Raw genomic sequence first — 15,036 nt, forward strand, 5'->3', positions numbered from 1 at the left:
TAGATCAATAATCAACTTGACATAGTATTCCATATTCATCGGATCCCAACAAACACAACATGTAGCATTACAAATAGATGATCTTGATCATGATATGCAGCTCACAAGATCTAAACATGATGGCACAATAGGAGAAGACAACCATCTAGCTACTGCTATGTACCCGTAGTCCAAGGATGAACTACTCACGCATCAGTCTGGAGGCGGGCTTGGTGATGTAGAGCCCTCCGGTGATGATTCCACTCTCCGGCAGGGTGCCGGAGGGATCTTCTGAACCCCCCCCCCCCCCCGAGTTAGGGTTGACGGCGGCGGCATCTCTGGAACTGTTCTGGTATTTTGGCTCTCGGTACTAGGGTTTTCGGGGACGACGGAATAAATAGGCGAAGGGGCAGCGTCGGGGGAGCCAGGGGCTCCCTCCCCACGTCACGGCGTGGCTGTGCCCCCCCCCCCCCCGCGCCGCCATATGGGGAGGGCCCCCTGCTGGCCTTCATCGACTCCTCTTCGGTCTTCTGGAACACTCCGTGGAAAATAGGGCCGTGGGCTTTTGTTTCGTCCAATTCCGAGAATATTTGTAAAACAACTTTTCTGAAATCAAAAACAGCAGAAAACAGGAACTGGAACTGTAGCATCTTGTTAATAGGTTAGTCCCAAAAAATGCATAATAACATTATAAAGTGTGAATAAAACATGTAGGTATTGTCATAAAACTAGCATGGAACATAAGAAATTATAGATACGTTGGAGACGTATCAGGGGGCGGCTAGGGTTTGGAGAGAGGGAGCTAGGGTTGCGACTTGTGCACCTCTTGGGGCTCCCATTGCCCTCCTTTTATAGGTGGAAAAGGTCCTTGGGTCGTCCAAGACCTGCCCCCAAAGTTTGGGAGAGTTTCGGTAGGTTTCTCTCAGCCGAAACCTACTAGAACTATGACTCTTTTGCCAAATCCGAATCCGCCTTAGGGGAAACTTCTTAACCCTTAAAGAAAACATGGATACACCTATTATGGAACCCTCCGGACTTCCTTAGACAACCCGGGTCGTCCCGAACACTTTTGGAACCTTCCACAATATTCCGGACTATTCTGGTCCTTCCAAAACCTTCTAGAAGGTACGGTCAAAACATCGGACTTTGTTCGAACCCCGGAAAATGACTTCCCATATATGGATCTTATTCTCCGAACCATTCCGAACCTCCTCGTGATGTCTCGGATCCCATCCGAGACTCCGAACAACATTCGAACTTCATTCCATATTCCATATCTACTTAATACGACATCAAACCTTAAGTGTGTCACCCTACGGTTCGTGAACTATGCAGACATGGTCGAGACTCCTCTCCGATCAATAACCAATAGCGGGATCTGGAGATCCATAATGGCTCCCACATATTCAACGATAACTTAGTGATCGATTGAACCATTTACACACGATACCGATTCCCTTTGTCACGCGATACTTTACTTGTCCGAGGTTCGATCATCGGTATCTCCATACCTAGTTCAACCTCGTTACCGACAAGTACTCTTTACTCGTTACCGTGGTATGTCATCTCTTGTGACCTTGTCACATGCTTGCAAGCTAATTAGATGTCATTCCACCGAGAGGACCCAGAGTATATCTATCCGTCATCGGGATGGACAAATCCCACTCTTGATCCATATGCATCAACTCATACTTTCCGAATACTTAATCCCATCTTTATAACCCCCCATTTACGCAGTGGCGTTTGATGTAATCAAAGTACCCTTCCGGTATAAGTGATTTACACGATCTCATGGCCGAAGGACTAGGTAACTATGTATCGAAAGCTTATAGCAAGTTGAACTTAATGACTTGATCTCATGCTATGCTTACTATGGGTGTGTCCATCACATCATTCACCTAATGATATGATCTTGTTATTAATAACATCCGATGTTCATGATCAGGAAACCATGATCATCTATTAATCAACAAGCTAGTTAAATGAGAGGCTTACTAGGGACTCTGGTTGTTTACACAACACACATGTATTAATGTTTTCGGTCAATACAATTATAGCATGGAGTGTAAACATATATCATGAACACTAAGATATAACAATAACCAATTTATTATTGCCTCTCGGGCATATCTCCAACAGAATTTGTGGACTAGGTCCCATAAAATTATTTTAAAATTTAAACGGTACCCTTCTTCATCATTTATTTTACTTCCGCGCCATGTACAACGATCGACACATCTTTCGCAAGCACAATACAATAGTGTTCCGTTGATTCGCGTGATAGAAAAAGTATAGAAATAGGAAAGGCATATGATTTTTGTCATGTAGAAGATGAAGTGTCTTTAATTGTGGCAAACGATTTTTTCATGGGGTATGACGTATTTTTTTTCCTATAAGATTTACATTACAAGATTTCTATAGGATTTTTTTTCTATGTGATGTGTTCCTATGAATCAGATGATTCATGCAGATTTTTTTCTTTTTTTTTTTGAACAAATGCAGATTTTTTTCATATGATCCAAATCCCACAATTATTTATACAAATCCGATGAATCAAAGGAACCTCGATCTTTTGGTTTGGTCTAGTTAAGTAACTAGGAAAATTGCAGCCACAGGCTAAGCTTTCGGTCAATTAAGAGGATATGAAGAACAATCTTTCTAGAAGATTTATGTATTCTAGAAAAAGTTTATTTTCCGTTTAAGTGAAATAGAGAAAGAAGATATGACACCTCCACTAAGAAGTAAAATCAAACTTTTAGTCTTCTCTTTTTCTCGGTGCAACTTTGACCAGCATGCATCAAAGCTAGATGATAACTTATAATATAACCAATCAAACACACGGAACAGAATGAAAAGAACACAACCCCTGGCGTATGACACGGAACTTTTTTCGAACTAAAAAAGTCCAGATGGTAAGCACCACCTCAAAGCTTCTTGAAGTATTCATACTACCAGAAAAGATGGCGTGCCAATAAAATTTTAGGTCCAAAAACGATCCAAATACAAAACAAAAGATAACAAAATTGTGTGTTAGCATTATCAAAACATTTACTTTTAGCACAATATTCACTGTCGATTTTGTCTTTTTTCTATCTCGCCAAGCACACTATTTTTTTGCAGGACATAATGTATTGAATTAGAAGGTGAAAATTTGCACGGACGCACACAACGGTCTGGTGAAGTTGCACTTATTTCTAGATTGCTAAGAAACTTGCGCATAGGCTATTCCAAGAAGATTCCCATTTCCGCGTGATCTGATCTCATGCATGACCACACATGTATAGCTAGCTTGAGCCTAGAGAGAAGGAAAAATATGGTCAGTCGTCTGAGAAGAATAATCATATCAATATACCAACCCAGCCACCAACATGGCAACAAGCATGGTGGTGGAGCATCACCTGCAGAGAACATGAACCACTGAAAATGCTACCATCTCATCTCATACATACATATATTTTCAGCAAAGTCATGAGGTTGTCCATGACTTGCAGGTTCAGGTGCTCTGCTTTTGGAAGAAAGCTAGGAAGGAGGGGCAGAGGTGCCATTTCTCATTTCATCTCCAGTATGGATAGACCTTTGTGATGACTGATGACGATGATGCAACTGCCCGGTTCGTCAGTTCGTGTGCTTCTTCTGTCTCATGCACATCACTGCAAGCGACGACCTAGCGCCTAGCTGCTGAGGCTAGCTGCTGCTTCTTGTGGCATGCATGCATATCCGGATGGATCAGTGGATCACTAGATATTAATCACCGCAAGAAAACTAGTTTGTTTTTTTCGTACTAGTTGCAAGTTAGCAACAAAAGTCGTTGAGTATCAGTTCCTAGAGCATAGTATAATTCCCGCTCACATTATTGATTTGATTATTAGCATGATCATTATTGCATCCAATTCCAATTCCCATTGCATAATTGCAGCACTTTCTTGCTCCTATTATATTTTTTTTGTAGCAGTTTTCTCTCAAGAATATATATTTATGCATACAAATGGTGGAAGATTCGTGCAATCATATCACTTGGTTTCAGATTATTGTGAACGTCCGGGGTTTGCTCAGATGGGACATGTGAAAATTGTCCTTTCCAGATGCTACTGAAATTAAAACATTGTTCTAATAATCCTGGAAATTCCACGGAAAAAAGTTTTGAGGGAAGGGAAGTGGGCGTCCGCGTACCTAGGTTATAGGAATCCGCTCACCCGAAACAAAGTTCTAAGAAATCCCCGCTTTTAAAACAAGCGTATATGTTTAAATTTTATGATCATCCGTGCTTTTTGAGTAACTTAACTACTACTACTAGTTAACGAAGTAAATTAAGGTAACTAAACACCCACGTGTGTTCTTCAACAAATCTGTTGTCTAACAAGAATATACTTATCGAGACTAGTAGAGCTCAAGAAAGAGTCAAGACACAAAAAAATAATTAGAACATGCCCAATAATACATAAACAACTGAGTAAAGTCAAACAACAAACTATATTCAGATAGTACTGTCCAAGTTGCAGCCTGGGTGGTACTACCAAACAAAATAAGCAAACCCGCTGACAAAACTACTTATTTAACACACAAAGTGACGATCGTAGATTGGATCTTCATCCCATGAAGATTAGCAACTAAAGTACTTATTTAACACTCTAAGTTAAACAGGAAGCATCAGAGCAGGTAGATTAGGGACTACTAGGTAATCAAGCAACGCCACGTCGGCATCAGCAGCACTATGCCTGCAAATTAAGCAGCATTTAGCTCCTCCTCCCTCCTTGTCAGTTGTCGCCGTCCCTAACAGCAACAGTGCGATCCCGCAATCAGCACCCAAATCCGAGAACTTTTTATCAGTTAAATTCCAGACAAAATTAGTGGGCGCCCACCCTGCCTCTTCTCCCTGTCCTCATATGCTGCTCTTCTCCTGGCAGGCTGGCACTCCTTCATTGCTTCGTTCGCTCTGTTTGGTTGGTTGGTCGGCCGCTCCGCCGCTCTCTCCACCTCGCCTGACCCTCCTCCCCCTCTCAGTCTCTCCCCTCCCGCGGCCGTTGCGTCTCTGCCGCCTCTGCCAGTTCGCAGGGCCTCATCAAAGTTTGATTTTGGGGAGGTTCGCGGAGGAAGAAAGGTTGGGTTTTCGGTTGGGGGTTTCTTATCCTGGTTTAGGAATCCCTGGCTCCTTTCTGTGCGGTGATTTCGGCCGAGTCTTTGGACTTTGGATTTGGAGTTCTTCTGCGGCCATTCTTGGCGGCTCCGTGGTTGGACCGGACCTTCCATTTATGGTCCCTGCAAATATCCCCAAGAATTCAGAGCGGCCGAAACAGTTCTTCAGTGGTAGAAGAGAGGTTTCCTTTGGGGATTTGTTTGCAAGATTAGTACCTGCTTGATGAGCCAGAAGCTCTAATATTTCTATTGGTGTAAGAACCGAATGTGGAGGTGTTGATGCCAAGATTTGAAGCTGAACTTTGAGTTTCAGTTTGGTTGATGCAAAGACTTGAAGTGGAGGACTTGTTTCTTGGGGCCATTGTTTCTGTGAGGATTTGAGAGCTGTGGCAAAAAGAGATCGATGGCGTCGCTATCCGAGAATGAGGCGACAAATAGGGGGAGCATGTGGGAACTAGATCAGAACCTTGATCAGCCCATGGACGAGGAAGCAACCAGACTGAAGAATATGTACAGAGAAAAGGTCTGACGTTTCTCTTCTTCAGTCAGTTTAAATTTTGTTTATTAATTTTTATGATTTTCAGAGAATATAATAATTTGTCTCTGCATGTGACCAGTTCATCAAAGTTGTGCAGCTGTATTTTGATGGACATGTTCGTCATCTGTAGGGCATTAAACAATCTGGTTTGGTTCATATGATGGGAGTGCCTGTTTTCTTTTTTTTTTACTAGTGCGATTACTGAGTAACTGAAGAAAGAGGGATGGTTTTGTTTTATTCAAGTTTCTTGTGCATTCCATTTTGATGAAACAATTTGCAGAAGAAGCTTTTGTCCTAAAATCGTAATGCTTGTGTGTTCTTGATAAGGAATTGAATGATTTTCTTATTATTGAAGCAGCTTAGGTACTAAAACAGGATTTTATACTGACTGTTATTTCCTTCGATGCAGAAATTTTCATCAGCTTTGTTACTGCGCCTCGCATTTCAGAGCCTTGGGGTGGTCTTTGGTGACTTGGGAACATCACCCTTGTATGTGTTCTATAATGCCTTTCCTCGTGGAGTAGACGAAGATGAGGATGTTATTGGAGCTCTTTCCTTGATCATTTACACCCTTACTCTGATCCCTCTTCTGAAGTATGTTTTTATTGTCTTGCGGGCAAATGATAATGGTCAAGGTGAGATAGTTGATCCTCAAGTAACATGCTGCTTAGACCTTCAATAAGATGGTGTCTCTTATGATCTGCTATATAGATGACAAAACAGAACAAAATTAAATACATCTCAAATGTTTGTTTCTACACTTTAACGAACACATTGCAGCTAATTTGCTTCCTTCAAATTATGAATTTTTAGCCTAATCATTTTACTATCGCTCCATTGTTGTAAGCAATTGTTACATGCGTAATTCTGTGATTACTTTGACTTGATAACTTGTTTGCACATATTCAGAGATTGTGACTTCCTTTTGTCCTGCAGGTGGTACATTTGCTCTTTATTCACTACTCTGCCGTCATGCAAAGATCAGCACTATACCCAACCAACACAAGACTGATGAGGACCTCACGACATATAGTAGGCAAACTTATGAGGAGAACTCATTGGCAGCAAAAATAAAGAAATGGCTAGAGACACGTGCATATAAAAGAAACTGTCTTCTTATTCTTGTTCTCCTTGGTACTTGCACAGCCATTGGAGATGGGATCCTTACTCCTGCTATATCAGGTAATCTCTTCCGAAGTCATGTTCAGTGTCAAGGTTTTCAGAGTAAATCCAGTGTATCCAGTATCCAGGAATCTGATTTATGATTCTGTGTTTCCACAGTTCTTTCTGCATCAGGTGGAATAAAAGTTCAAAATCCGCACATGAGCACAGGTAATATCCTGTGTTCGATATGATTTATTCAATTTCTGGCATATTTTAACTTCTGTACATTTTTCAAGTAGCATGTAGAAACATATTCTCATCCTAATGGTGAAAGGAAGTCACTGCAGTTCACATCTGTGTGTTGTATTAATTATGATCTCATATGCACCGTTCTTGATCTTACTTCAAGTTCTTTAGTTCTTCTGCACAAGTTATTGTTTGAAGTCGCTTCATATTTGACTTTCTCTGCATCTGGCAGATATTGTTGTACTTGTTGCCGTGATCATCTTAATTGGAATATTTAGCATGCAGCACTATGGTACAGACAAAGTTGGATGGTTGTTTGCACCAATAGTGCTCATCTGGTTCATTTTAATTGGAAGTGTTGGAGCACTGAACATACACAAGTATGGTAGCTCTGTGCTAAAAGCATACAATCCAGTCTATATATACCGATTTTTCCGAAGGCGAGGGAATTCTTCTGAGAGCTGGACTGTTCTTGGAGGAATCATGCTTAGCATCACAGGTCAGGCCGTTTTACCTATTCAGTTCCATCAATTTATAGTTTGATCTGGTGTAACATGAAGAAAATTGTTTCTTTCTATTCAGGAACTGAAGCATTATATGCGGATCTATGTCATTTTCCCGTATTGGCCATTCAGGTAACATATCTTGAGTTAGGAATTGTGTGATATATCTTCATGTAATCATGAGCTCCCTAAAATTAAGAATGTTTATTTGCAGATTGCTTTCACCTTCATTGTATTCCCATGCCTTCTACTGGCATACACAGGGCAGGCAGCTTATATAATTTCCAACAAGCAACATGTGAATGATGCCTTTTATCGCTCCCTTCCAGGTTCTCCTCGGATCCTATAGCTTGTCATCCGTTGACTAATCTTAAGATATATCAGTTGGTGTATCACCACATCAATTCTCACTATTGATAGTGCACACTATTGATGTATGTAATATGGTTCTCATAGTGAGATGTTTAATCATTGCAGATGCCATATACTGGCCAGCCTTTGTTATAGCAACTGCTTCAGCCATAGTTGCAAGTCAAGCCACCATATCTGCTACATACTCAATAATAAAGCAAGCTCTTGCACTAGGCTGTTTTCCCCGTGTGAAGATAGTCCACACATCAAAGAAATTCCTTGGGCAGATTTACATCCCTGACATCAATTGGCTCCTCCTGATTCTTTGTATTGCTGTGACTGCTGGATTCAAGAACCAGAGCCAAATAGGAAATGCGTATGGTAAGGCTTATGTTTCAACATGAATTTTCATGTGCACTGCATATCCATGTAGTATGTACTGCTGAGCTTGGAGAGGCCAGGGGTTAGAGCATCTACAGTTGAATCCCCCAAACGACGTCCGGCAATACAAAGAATCATGTTCTCCGTGCCCCAAAAGCGCCGGATTAGTCGTTTGGGGGACGCCGTGGCGTGGTGCCATGTTTGGGGGGCGACCGTTCCTAGCCGGCCGCATTCCCCCCAAACAAAAAAAACAAGTGTATAAGTCCTGTCCGGCGTCCCTGATAGAGCCCCTGTGCACAGGGGACGGGCTGGGCACGCTGGACAATATTTGGGGCACGCCCGGACCGAAGCGGCCTTTGGGGCGCGCGAGTGGGGGAGGTTAAGTGTCCGGCGTGCCCCAAATCCCTTTGGGTGTCGTGACTGGAGATGCTCTTATCCTCCTTTTTTGAAAAAGTACTGCTGTGCTTGGAGAAGCTACATATAAACTGTTTTGAAGAAAGATTGGCATATAATAGTAATAATCATGTTCTCTCTTGTTTTACCTGAACTCTATATATTTGACTGGCTTCTTTTGAGAAAGATCAAGCAAAACACTTCCGTAAAAGAAAAACATGTTTCTAGTACTAATAGAAGACTGAGATTGTCCTATAATAAGAACTTGTTGCTGAATAATTGATGATATAATCTCCACTGCATACATTAGACAGCTGTTAATTCACATTTCATGTTGTGTCAACAGGCACCGCAGTGGTTATAGTTATGCTAGTGACCACGTTCCTCATGGTACCAGTAATGCTGCTGGTGTGGAAGAGTCACTGGATCCTTGTCGTTACCTTTATTGTGCTCTCGTTGATGGTAGAGCTGCCCTACTTCTCGGCTTGCATATTAAAGATCGACCAAGGCGGTTGGGTTCCACTTGTCATTGCAATAGCTTTCTTCACCATCATGTATGTGTGGCACTACTGCACCGTGAAGCGGTATGAATTTGAGATGCACAGCAAGGTCTCGATGGCCTGGATTCTTGGCCTTGGTCCGAGCCTTGGTCTTGTCAGGGTTCCAGGGATAGGCTTTGTGTACACCGAGCTCGCAAGTGGTGTCCCTCACATCTTCTCCCACTTTATCACCAACCTACCTGCTATCCACTCGGTTGTTGTCTTTGTGTGTGTCAAATATCTTCCGGTCTACACTGTCCCGTTGGAGGAGCGGTTCCTTGTTAGGAGGATTGGGCCTAAGAACTTCCATATATTCCGTTGTATCGCAAGGTACGGATATAAAGACCTCCACAAGAAAGATGACGACTTTGAGAAGATGCTCTTTGACTGCCTGACATTATTCATCCGACTCGAGAGCATGATGGAGGGTTATTCTGATTCAGATGAGTTCAGTGTGCCAGAGCAGAGGACAATCAGTGATACATTTCAGGCAGAAAAAACTATCAACACAATGTGCTCCAATGGTGACCTGAGCTACTCATCACAGGATTCCATTGTGCCGGTGCAGTCGCCCTCGGGGTGAACAATCTACTGACGTACTCAAGCCATGCCAGCCAAGCAGTTGGCAATGAACTGGAGTTCTTGAACCGGTGCAGGGACGCTGGTGTTGTCCACATTCTAGGGAACACCATTGTGCGCGCACGGAGAGATTCAGGGGTCATCAAGAAGCTAGCTGTAGATTACATGTATGCTTTCATGAGGAGGGTCTGCAGGGAGAACAGCGTGATTTTCAACATTCCTCATGAGAGCCTTCTTAATGTTGGTCAAATATACTACATCTGAACCATATGTTTTCCGTTCAATTTGTATTGGATCTCAAGCAAGTAGCTCTGTTGCACTGCTTTCCAGAATGGGGAGAGCAGAGTTTTAGGATGAAACGATAGGGACCTGTTGTAAACTGTAAATAGGAACCATATCGTTCATGGGTATAAGTAGAGATAGCTTAAAGTTTTGTTTTCTGTTCTGGCAGTGTTTATGCAAATGGTAGTCTTTCTGCTGTAACAAGTAAGATCCAGATGTTTCTTTGCCTGATATATAGACTATAGCGATGGTTATGTCTGTCAGGTTATCGAAAAAAAACATGTCTGACTGGGCATTGATGGATTTAAATAAATTTTCAACTTCCAAATAGTAACTAGTGTGGCAGATTTACAGGTTTAAAGTTTTGTTGTAATCAACAAGATAGATAAACCAATGCACACATGTTGTGGCAAAATAGCAAGCAAACGCAAAAGGGCACATTAGATGAACCAGTCTCAGGATGTTCAGAGTTTCATCCAAAGATAGCCACGAACAGTTAAGTGTTCAACGATACCTACCAGAAAACTAACTAGACCACAGGTCACATTTTGTGAGCATGATACCACTCTGCATGACTAGCCTGGACCAGCGACCACTCTGCATGTTGGGGTCTAATTTCCCTTGGCCAATCTACGAATTTGGCTTGGGCGTGTCTTTTCGTCTCCAAGACTGATAACAGCTTCTCCAAGTGACCTTTTCTGGTGACCGCGACAAAGTTCCTCAAGCTCGCACTTCAGAATGTCAACCTGCTGCTGGAGGGAATCGACACTGTCGCTAAGGTAGTTCATGTGCTCAGTCGCCTTCCCAGGGAGCTCCTTGTCCAACCATTGGGTGAATCCACAGTCTTCTTTGAAATCCTGAAAAAACAGAAATTGTCATTAACGATCAATACAGTGATCATTCAGAGCAGTTACATATACTACACTGATGAACAACCTCCAAAGAAGCTCACCCCAAAGAGAGGGCAGCGGTAGAACCTTTGCCCTTGGCCTTGACTGTCCCATAAAGTTTCAATGGCGCAAGGTTTATCATGCTTGCAAGTTGGCCAGTTTCCATCATCAGATTCATCTGTTACGGCAGGATCTTCATCAGCAACCGTCGTGGCATCAATTGCCTTGGAAACATAGGTAGTTTTCTTGGCACTCCATGTGACGAACAGTATGAAAGCTCCAACATGACGCCATGCCACGTTCAGAAATGCCCTCCAGGAATCATTCCCAATTATATCAATCAGCACAGTGGAAGGAGGAGCCAGCAGATTGTTCCTAACATACAGAATGTGCTGCAAAGTGATCTCATGCGCCTCCTCATTCAGCTGGAATATCTCCATTATCCAGCGCTGCACTTGCTCGAACGACTTATTCAGTGGGTCTGCCAGCCTCTTGATCACAAACGGGCAATCTGGACTCACTAATGTCCCCCCAGGTCCAGTGGAAAGCTTTCCTTCTGCTGCATGTATCATAAATTCATCTGGCATCGACATACCTGTAGAGGAACAACCACATATTATAGCATCATGGATTTTCCTGTCTTTAACTTGCATGAAACTACTGAAATATCCTCCACAATCTCCCCTCGTTTCCTATCATTTTCTGGACATTTATGATATTTCTTCTGAAATTGCATGTCTCGCCGCATAAAAGTAGAAACTTTGGGTGAAAAAATGTTCCTCCTACATATTTTCTGCAGATAACACAAACTCACAGGCACACACACGCAAAAAGAGGTCTGTTTTTCATCCTACAAATTCTCAGCTAATCAAATACACTCCATATGTTTTCCAAGCATTTACCTCGTCCTCCTTTCTACTGTAGCATTATACAACTTGCCAATTTCAACTGGAAGAGTGGCATTCTTTCCTAATCAGCAATCATCATCACTGGTAGTACAGTAGCATTATCCCCAATCTACATCTCTACAACTTTCTTTTCATTTCGTGGCATTCACTAATCAGCGACGATCACTAGCGAGGTAGTAGCAGCAGTACTAGTGTGATCTTTAAACATTAGCCGCAGTGAAGGAAACCACCACCGTACGGCGCCGGCGGCGATCCAAGAAACTTTACCTCGCTGCTGATGGAGTATCGGCTCCTGGAAACCGCGGCGGCGGGATCAATCGATCGCCTCCAGAAGTAGACCCCCCTCGTCGCAGTGCCCCAGCCTCCTCCTCCTTCCCTTGGGGGTCCGAACCCTAGCTATTTTATTTTTCTCCCTTTTTTCTGGAGTTGGGACGAGGCATTTCTCCCCACTCCCATTCGCGCATTTATGCGGCTGGGAACACGAACCGACTTCTTGGCGGGGTGAGATCTCCCTCCTCTCCCGCGCGAACAATTCGAATTTTTTTGGGGCTGCTCGGGCGCGCGTTCCATGATCCTACTGCTGCTGCTGTGCTCCAGGACCCCAAGTGGAATACAGATGAAATATTAGGGGTGTCTGTGCAAATGCCCACTCCAAGGAGAAAGCCGCAGTATCGCACCGAAGGCAAAAGGCCCAGCAGCCAAACAGTGAAATTCGCTCTAGTGTTTTTTTTTTTTTTTTTTTTTTTTGAGAAGAAATTGTCTCTAGTTTAGGGCTTGGAGAAACAAATCACCCCATGAGACACGCGTCGCATCAGAGTGTAAAAAATATGCGCGTGCGATGATCAGTTGTTCAAAAAAAGAAGGGAAAATCTACCCATAAGCGCCGCACGTTTAGCGCTTCGGTGCGACGCGCATCGCGATTAGAAAAAGCGCATCGCGCCCTTAGAAGACCGGTCGTACTTTTTTCTCCTAATAATCAGATTCTTATCCTTTCACAAGCATTCTCCACCACACAACCATCTCGAAAGCAGGACAACGCCCATGACCAAGCCGGAAAGTGCAGAGAGGAGGAGACAGCAGCAGTCGAGCACGGCGGCGAGGACGCGGCTGAGCATGGCGGGGGAACTCGAGGTGCACGACGGGGAAGGCTGCCGCGGCCGATCATGTCGGAGATGCCGCCGCGGCCGAGCACGCATCAGCGGAGAGAGCGCCGCCGGCCGAGCAACCATCAACTGGGAGGGGAGCCGCCGCAAGAGCACGCATGGGCGAGGAGGTGGCTGCTTCCGAAGGTCTCCAGCCGTTTCTCTGGTGCCGCTGCGCAGCAGTGGAGTGCTCGCCGTAGTTGAGCACAAGGGGCGAGGCATTACTGATACGTAATTCGATGAAATTGCCATATTCATTGGCGATAATTAGGGAATTAATTCGGCTCAGTTGCCGTATTCATTAGCGGTAATTAGAGGAGTGCTCGCCGTAGTTGAGTACCATTTCCAGATTAATTAGCAGTAATTGCCTGATTTATTAGTGGCAGAAACGAATTGTTGCCAGATTAATTATGCCCGATAATTATGGGAGTAATTTCCGGATTAGTTTGGTCTAATTGCCATATTAGCAGTTTCCAGATTAATTATGTCCTAATTGCCTAATTTAATTGGGTACTTGCCAAGTTTAAACGAGCGTGATTTTTGCAGAATAATTAGTGCACGTCATTGTTTAATTTTTTTCAGCCGAGGAAAGGCATTGAATATCGTGTGCCATCCACTAGTGGAAAACGAGGGCTTCGTGGGAGCCTTTTGTCGTGGCGCAGCTGCACTGCCGCGACAAATGGCTGCGCCACGTCGCCCGAAACCATGTGGAGCGGGCAGGGCCTTTGTCGCGGGCCGTATCGCGACCCGCGACAAAAGGTGTCCGAGTGCTGCGGCGCTCCTGCCGGCACGCCTTTGTCGCGGTCGTAATACGGCCCGCGACAAAAGGGCCATGCCTATATATAGACACGCAGCCAGCCCCCCCCCCCCACCTCATTTTTTCCTTGGTGGTGAAGGTGGAGGTGTATGCTAGCTCATTTTTTCTACGTGTGCACAAGAGGTGTTTGATGGAATGCTTGTGAGAGGGATGCCCACTTGATTTTATTTGATAAGATTTCTCCTCTTTTTGATCCTAAAAGGTTAGCAACTATTTTCTCGTATATATATACATAGTCCGTACAATACTAATTTTAGGAAGGTGATTGCATCTGATACATATATAATTGTACTTATGATGCAGATGAGTCATCCATGGATGTACGATGCACCGATGTGCCCCGCTTTCGAGAGAGGGCATGAATTCTTTCTCGCTTGTGGCCGAGGCCAACAAGTCGAAGCAAGGTTTTATGTGTTGTCCATGTCTAAAATGTAAGAACAAGAAGGATTACTCTTGCTCAAGAGACATTAAGAGCCACCTGATTCGGTTTGGATTCATGTCCAGCTATAATGTTTGGACCAAGCACGAAGAAGAAGGGGTTATGATGGAAGACGGCGATGAAGAAGAAGATAATGATGACCAGTACCGATCTATGTTCTCTGAATGCGATGATACCGCAATGGACGACAATGAAGAAGAAGGAGGTGAAGAACATACATCAGATGATCCTGTTGATGATGATCTTCGTCGGGCCATTTCTATGCAAGAAGAGAGCGTGGCACGGATAAGGAGAGGTTGCGGTTTGACAAGATGTTAGAGGACCACCACAAATTGTTGTACCCAGGTTGTGAAGATGGGCATAGAAAGCTGGGTAGCATATTGGAATTGCTGAAATGGAAGGCGAGAGGTCGGTGTGATCGACTCGGGATTTGAGAAATTGATGATAATATTAAAGAAGCTCGTTTCCAAGAAATAATGAATTGCCCGTCGGTACATATGAAGCAAAGAAGCTTGTTTGCCCTCTAGGATTAGATGTGCGGAAGATACATGCATGCATTAATGATCGTATCCTCTACCGCGGTGAGAAGTACGAGAATTTGAATAAATGTCCAATATGTGGTGCATTGCGGTATAAGATCAGAAAAGATGACCCTGGTGATGTTGAGGGCGAGCCACCCAGGAAGAGGGTTCCTGCGAAGGTGATGTGGTATGCTCCAATAATACCACGGTTGAAACGTTTGTTCAGAAACAAAGAGCATGCTGATGTCTACGGGAGCTTCTATTCTTGTAGACAGTGTTGGGCCTCCAAGA

General features: G+C 43.7%; 1 protein-coding gene and 1 pseudogene across 1 annotated transcript; one reads left to right on the forward strand and one right to left on the reverse strand.

The window, feature by feature from the left end:
- The first annotated feature begins 5,016 nt into the window (after nucleotides 1–5,016).
- Nucleotides 5,017–10,362, forward strand: LOC124674023 (annotated as a pseudogene).
- A 204-nt stretch (nucleotides 10,363–10,566) lies between these two features.
- On the reverse strand, nucleotides 10,567–11,514 carry LOC124670825. Its single transcript, XM_047207292.1, has 2 exons — nucleotides 10,981–11,514; nucleotides 10,567–10,885 (listed from the first exon to the last, which is right to left on the reverse strand). Exons 1-2 carry the CDS (start codon nucleotides 11,509–11,511, stop codon nucleotides 10,640–10,642), a joined length of 777 nt encoding a protein of 258 aa, XP_047063248.1. The 5' UTR covers nucleotides 11,512–11,514; the 3' UTR covers nucleotides 10,567–10,639.
- Between the last annotated feature and the right edge of the window lie 3,522 nt (nucleotides 11,515–15,036).

The sequence above is a fragment of the Lolium rigidum genome, chromosome 7, assembly GCF_022539505.1.
Source record: "Lolium rigidum isolate FL_2022 chromosome 7, APGP_CSIRO_Lrig_0.1, whole genome shotgun sequence".
NCBI classification, from domain to species: domain Eukaryota; kingdom Viridiplantae; phylum Streptophyta; class Magnoliopsida; order Poales; family Poaceae; genus Lolium; species Lolium rigidum.